Source organism: Mobula hypostoma, chromosome 24 (assembly GCF_963921235.1).
Source record: "Mobula hypostoma chromosome 24, sMobHyp1.1, whole genome shotgun sequence".
Lineage (NCBI taxonomy): Eukaryota > Metazoa > Chordata > Chondrichthyes > Myliobatiformes > Myliobatidae > Mobula > Mobula hypostoma.
Genome location: NC_086120.1, coordinates 21,506,928 through 21,513,783, shown reverse-complemented (window position 1 = coordinate 21,513,783; position 6,856 = coordinate 21,506,928). Strand labels below are relative to the sequence as shown.

Below are 6,856 nucleotides of genomic sequence, written 5' to 3'. Positions count from 1 at the left end.
GCAAAGTAAAGCCATATCAGTACATGACAAAAATCTCTTATACTTGACAAACCATAATCTTTAAGGCAGAGGCAAGAATTCAACAAATAAAACGTGGATTATCTTTAATATTAGCTGTGTATTCAAAGGAAGGAATCCATAAAGTTTGCAACTATAATGTATGCAGCACCTTTAAAATGAACAATGACACTTACAAGTCAAACCTTTAAGACTCCCTTATTATTTTTTAAATTCCCCACTTTAGTTTTTCCCCACGTATTTAAGATGTTATGTTCAAGTTATGACCAATTCAGTGCTTTAACTAAGCTCTTGATTTTCCACATTTCTTGACTTCTCTCCAATACCATATAAGTCACTAAATACAGCACATAAACAGTGTCACCAGACTTTTTTTCCCCTTGATATCCTTCTATAGAAAGAACAAAATTGTAAAGTATTGTGGTATGTTCTGCCACACATAATCTTAATATATACAGTCAACACTGATACAAACCCTTAAAAATATTTTGTGGTATATTTAGATGTCTCAGGTTAAAAAAAAGCACAATACAAATATGTAAAGTTCAATTTTATTTATTTTCATTTTATTCATAATTAAGTTCACAATATTTAGGTTTGAATAAAGACTAGGCAGGTTTACAGGTTTTCTCAGAGAATATTCCAGTATTTCATTTTGTACATCACTTCATTATTCTCAAGTTCTCCCAACCTCATCAGCTTAAGTACAAGCTACCTCTTTGACTCTCCACTGTGTAATTACATTCGTGCACGCTCTCGCTGCAATCTGGAGTTGTAAGTTCGCGATACTGTGTTCCAGGCATCCATATATCGATCCATACACATAGCTATACATTTCTGAAAGATACGGTTTAAAAAAGCATGGTATTATTCTGATTCAATGCACATGAATGATCAGTGAATGATTTTCCAATTGTGGTCAAAAGGCTCTGATTTGAAACAGGCTCTCTTTAATGGAAGCCAAATGATTGATGTCAAAGACATTGTAATGGAACTGCTCTAGCACACACAAACAAAACAATCCTATTGGTTGCAGTGCTTTATCGTGCAAGAAAATATTTCAATGCATTAAATAAGTATTTATCATTTTCTGCTAAAAAAGCACCAATGTCTAGAATAAGAATTATTCAGACTTCTATAGACGCACAGCGCAGAGCATCCTGACTGGTTCCATCATGGCCTGGTATGGAAACACCAATGCCCAAGAATGGAAAAGCCTTTAATTATGATGGCAAACAGCAACATTATCTTGTAGAATAAAGAAAGCTGATTTTCAAGTAGCTAAAATAGGAACTTTAGGTCACAGTGAGGTGGAAGATATAATTATTTTCATGATGTTGAAATGGATCTATCCTTTAGGAGACAGAACTTCCCACTCAGCTACCATCCTCCAGCAAAACCCACAGACCAGCGCCAGCCACATACTCATGGCGCACAAGGTAACTATGCTTGTCAGCACTAGGATGGGTAGCCAGCTTTCTCTGAGGGGAAAACCTGTGATGGAGGTGGAGCAGTAGTCTAATCTAGCCCAAAAACTTTGGATGGCATGACAGCTGGATCCAGAAAGTGGAGGGCCAAGGTTAGAATAAATGGCCCACAAACAAACCTGGAGAGACTCAGCAGATTGAGCAGCATCTAAAGGAGGTGCAGGGCTTCAACCCAAAACATAAATGCTGCCTAATCTGCTGAGTTCCTCCAGCAGATTGTTTGTTAGCCCAGATTCCTGCATCTGAAGTCTCCTGTGTCTCCTTAGAATAAACGGCAATGCATTGGGAATGGGGAGGCAGAAGAACATGGCAAGAGTGAAAATGAGGAATCTGAAGAAGGGAAGATAGGGAGTTGGAGTGAGGAAGGGAGAGAGAGAGAAATGAAGGGAGAGAGAGAGAGATGAAGGTGAGAGGGCAGGAGGGGTTAAAGAAAGAGAGAACTGGGAAAGAGAAGGCTGGGCTCCTTCAGTTCTATTCAGTCAGTGCCTCAGTCTGACAACTCTCAATCAACAAGGGTGCTCATGGTGCCTAGTCCAGCCTGAAGTCCATAATAATTTGCATCAAGAAAGATTTTGGCATCTCTTACAGTGAACACCAGGACTGGTTTGATTAAGAATGACCAGGATATCCTGGAGCTAATTAATCATAAGCATCAGGTGCTATAGGGATAAACTATCACATCTCAAGGAAAAAGAAAACCCTACATCTACAGGCACCTGAGGCAAGCATAATAGCAAAAAGAGATGGTTGATCAAAATAGTGAAGGACATCAATACAGCAGAAGCTGATAACCATAAACATGAGAAAATCTGCGGATGCTGGAAACCTAAGCAACGCACACAAGATGCTGGAGGAACTCAGCAGGCCAGGCAGCATCCATGGAAAAGAGTAAACCATCAATGTTTCAGGCCAAGATCCATCATCAGGACAGATAACCACGACGTGCTTAAGATTTCAGTGATGTAGACTATGGCCCAAACACTAGACAACCTACTCCACCGAACATCACAGAGAAAGATAACCAAAAAACAGAGGTAGACAGTGTGTGCACAAAGGAGCACTTTGAGGAGTATTCAACCAAGATCCTGTTTTTCATGCAAGTCTCCCTTGATTCTGTCCCAAATCACACAACCCGCTACAAGCTCAGCACTAACCCAGCCCAACTGGTGGAAAATCAAGGCTTCTAGGACAGGCAAATCCCTACTAAAGTACCAAAACCTATCGGAAATATACCCCTGGCTTATATTCACAACCTTATCTGGAAAGAAGAGAGCCTCACACGCATCTCAGAAACACTATAATCACAATCATCATCAAGAAAGGAGACATGTCCACAGGAATTAAAGGAAGGGGGCTGCTAAGAGCCACAGGGAAAGTCACAAGAATCCTCTTCAGCTATCTTCTCTGTCTAAAGAGCTTCTCCCAGGTTTACAATACTGATATTGTCCATTATTACATACAATGGATATGATTTCACTACATGACAAACCCAAGAAAAGTATAGAAGACAGCACCAACCACTATTAAAGGACCTTTTCAACCTTTGTAAACCTTTGATTCCACCAGCTGCGGAAATTACAGATAATTTTCAAATTTGACTGATGTCAGGAAACTACGTGTATTCTTTTAATGCAACTGGATGATACGAAAGGTAGGATCCTAATCAAAGGAACTAAGGATCCAATCACAATGCGGACTGGAGTTAAGTAAGACTATATCATTGTACCAACTCTCTTCTCAATCTTCCTCGCATACTAACACACACACACATACACACCTGAATACGTGCACAGAGACCAAGCTCCAAGTCATTGTTCATTTCTTCACTGAATCTTACCCAAGGATGGAGCTTACACTAAACTCTCGAAGGTAAAGGGTTCTTCACCAGTCCTGCCCTGCATACAAAACTGACCTGATCAAGGTTCACAATGTGATCTGGAGAATATGGATCCCTGTGCATATCTTGGGGGACACCTCGAGCAAAGACAAGCATCAATGATGAAAATTACCTCCACTTCCAGTTCCAGCACAATATTCAGTCAATTATGGAAAAGAGTTTAATCTAGGACTTTGTATCTGACACCAGGGTAATGAACGAGTAAGGTACAATGTTTTTCACCCATCTGTATGCTTCACAGACATACACTCAATATGTTAGAAACATAGAAAACCTACAGCACAATGCAGGCCTTCGGCCCACAATGCTGTGCCGAACATGTACTTACTTTAGAAATTATCTAGGGTTACCCTTAGCCCTCTATTTTCCTAAGCTCCATGTATCTATTCAAGAATCTCTTAAAGGACCCTCTACCACCGTCGCGGCAGCCCATTCCATGCACTCAGCACTCTCTGCAAAAAAAATTACCCCTGACATCTCCTCTGTACCTACTTCCAAGGACCTTAAAACTATGCCCTCACGTGCTTGCCATCTTAGCCCTGGGAAAAAGCCTCTGACTATCCACACAATCAATGCCTCTCATCATCTTATACACCTCTATCAGGTCACCTCTCATCCTCCCTCGTTCCAAGGGAAAAAGGCTGAGTTCCCTCAACCTATTCTCATAAGGCATGCTCACCAATCCAGGCAACATCCTTGCAAATCTCCTCTGCACCCTTTCTATAGTTTCTACGTCCTTCCTGTAGTGAGGTGACCAGAACTGAGCACAGTACTCCAAGTGGGGTCTGACCAGGGTCCTATAAAGCTGTAACATTACCTCTTGGCTCTTGAACTCAATCCCATGGTTGATGAAGGCCAATACACCATATGCCTTGTTAACCACACAGTCAACCAGTACAGTAGCTTTGAGTGTCCTATGGATTCAGACACCAAGATCCCTCTGATCCTCCACACTGCCAAGTCTTACCATTAATACTATATTCTGCCATCATATTTGACCGACCAAAATGAGCCACCTCACACTTATCTGGGTTGAACTCCATCTGCCACTTCTCAGCCCAGTTTTGCATCCTATCGATGTCCTACTGTAACCAATAACAGCCCTCCACACTATCCACAACACTCCCAACCTTTGTGTCATCAGCAAATTTAGTAACCCATCCCTCCTCTTCCTCATCCAGGTCATTTATAAAAATTATGAAGGGATCCCAGAACAGATCCCCGAGGCACACCACGGGTCACCGACCTCCATGCAGAATATCACCCATCTACAACCACCCTCTGCCTTCTGTGGGCAAGCCATTTCTGGATCCACAAAGCAAGGTCTGTTGGGTCCCATGCCTCCTTACTTTCTCAATAAGCCTTGCATGGGATACCTTATCAAATGCCTTGCTGAAATCCATGTACACTACATCTACTGCTCTACCTTCATCAATGTGTTTAGTCACATCCTCAGAAAATTCATTCAGACTCATAAGGCACAACCTGCCTTTGACAAAGCCATGCTGACTATTCCTAATTATATCATGCCTCTCCAAATGTTCATAAATCCTGCCTCTCAGGATCTTCTCCATCAACTTACCAACCACTGAAGTGAGACTCACTTGTCTATCTCTACTCTCTTTCTTGAATAAGGGAACAACATTTGCAACCCTCCAATTCTCTGGAACCTCTCCCATCCCCATTGATGATGCAAAGATCATTGCCAGAGACTCAGCAATCTCCTCACTCGCTTCCCACAGTAGCCTGGGGTATATCTCGTCCCATCCAGGTGACTTATCCATAGAACCATAGAAACTACAGCACAGAAAGAGGCCTCTTGGCCCTTCTTGGCTGTGCCGAACCATTTTCTGCCTAGTCCCACTGACCTGCACATGGACCATATCCCTCCATACACCTCCCATCCATGTATCTGTCCAATTTATTCTTAAATGTTAAAAAAGAACCCGCATTTACCACCTCGTCTGGCAGCTCATTCCATACTCCCACCACTCTCTGCGTGAAGAAGCCCCCTCAATGTTCCCTTTAAACTTTTCCCCCGTCACCCTTAACCCATGTCCTCTGGTTTTTTTCTCCCCTTGCCTCAGTGGAAAAAGCCTGCTTGCATTCACTCTATCTATACCCGTCATAATTTTATATACCTCTATCAAATCTCCCCTCATTCTTCTACGCTCCAGGGAATAAAGTCCTAAACTATTCAACCTTTCTCTGTAACTGAGTTTCTCAAGTCCTGGCAACATCCTTGTAAACCTTCTCTGCACTCCTTCAACCTTATTAATATCCCTCCCGTAATTTGGTGACCAAAACTGAACACAATACTCCAGATTCGGCCTCACCAATGCCTTATACAACCTCATCATAACATTCCAGCTCTTATACTCAATACTTCGATTAATAAAGGCCAATGTACCAAAAGCTCTCTTTACAACCCTATCTATCTGTGACGCCACTTTTAGGGAATTTTGTATCTGTATTCCCAGATCCCTCTGTTCCACTGCACTCCTCAGTGCCTTACCATTAACCCTGTATGTTCTACCTTGGTTTGTCCTTCCAACGTGCAATACCTCACACTTGTCTGCATTAAATTCCATCAGCCATTTTTCAGCCCATTTTTCCAGCTGGTCCAAGTCCCTCTGCAGGCTCTGAAAACCTTCCTCGCTGTCTACTACACCTCCAATCTTTGTATCATCAGCAAATTTGCTGATCCAATTTACCACATTATCATCCAGATCATTGATATAGATGACAAATAACAATGGACCCAGCACTGATCCCTGTGGCACACCACTAGCCACAGGCCTCCACTCGGAGAAGCAATTCTCTATTACCACTCTTTGGCTTCTTCCATTGAGCCAATGTCTGATCCAATTTACCACCTCTCCATGTATACCTAGCAACTGAATTTTCCTAACTAACCTCCCATGCGGGACCTTGTCAAAGGCCTTACTGAAGTCCATGTAGACAATATCCACTGCCTTCCCTTCATCCACTTTCCTGGTAACCTCCTCGAAAAACTCTAATAGATTGGTCAGACATGACCTGCCACGCACAAAGCCATGTTGACTCTCCCTAATAAGTCCCTGTCTATCCAAATGCTTGTAGATTCTGTCTCTTAGTACTCCCTCCAATAACTTACCTACTACCAACATTAAACTTACCGGCCTATAATTTCCCGGATTACTTTTCGATCCTTTTTTAAACAACGGAACAACATGAGCCACTCTCCAATCCTCCGGCACCTCACCTGTAGACAGCGACATTTTAAATACTTCTGCCAGGGCCTCTGCAATTTGATGTTTTCCAAAAGCTCCAACACTTTCTCTTTCTTAATGTCTATGCTCAAGCTTTTCAGTCCGCTGTAAGTACAATTGCCAAGGTCCTTTTCTGTAGTGAATACTGAAGCAAAGTATTCATTAAGTACCTCCACTACCTCCGTGGTTTCCATACACACTTT

General features: G+C 42.2%; 1 protein-coding gene across 1 annotated transcript in view; it reads right to left on the bottom strand.

Moving 5' to 3' along the window:
* Positions 1-557: 557 nt before the first annotated feature.
* Positions 558-6,856, bottom strand: part of timm13 (translocase of inner mitochondrial membrane 13 homolog (yeast)) — a 30,196-nt gene continuing 23,897 nt past the window's right edge. Inside the window, exon 3 of the mRNA XM_063032139.1 lies at positions 558-855. Coding sequence (XP_062888209.1) covers positions 757-855 — 99 coding nt within the window. The 3' untranslated portion in view covers positions 558-756. The remainder of the gene's footprint in view (positions 856-6,856) is intronic.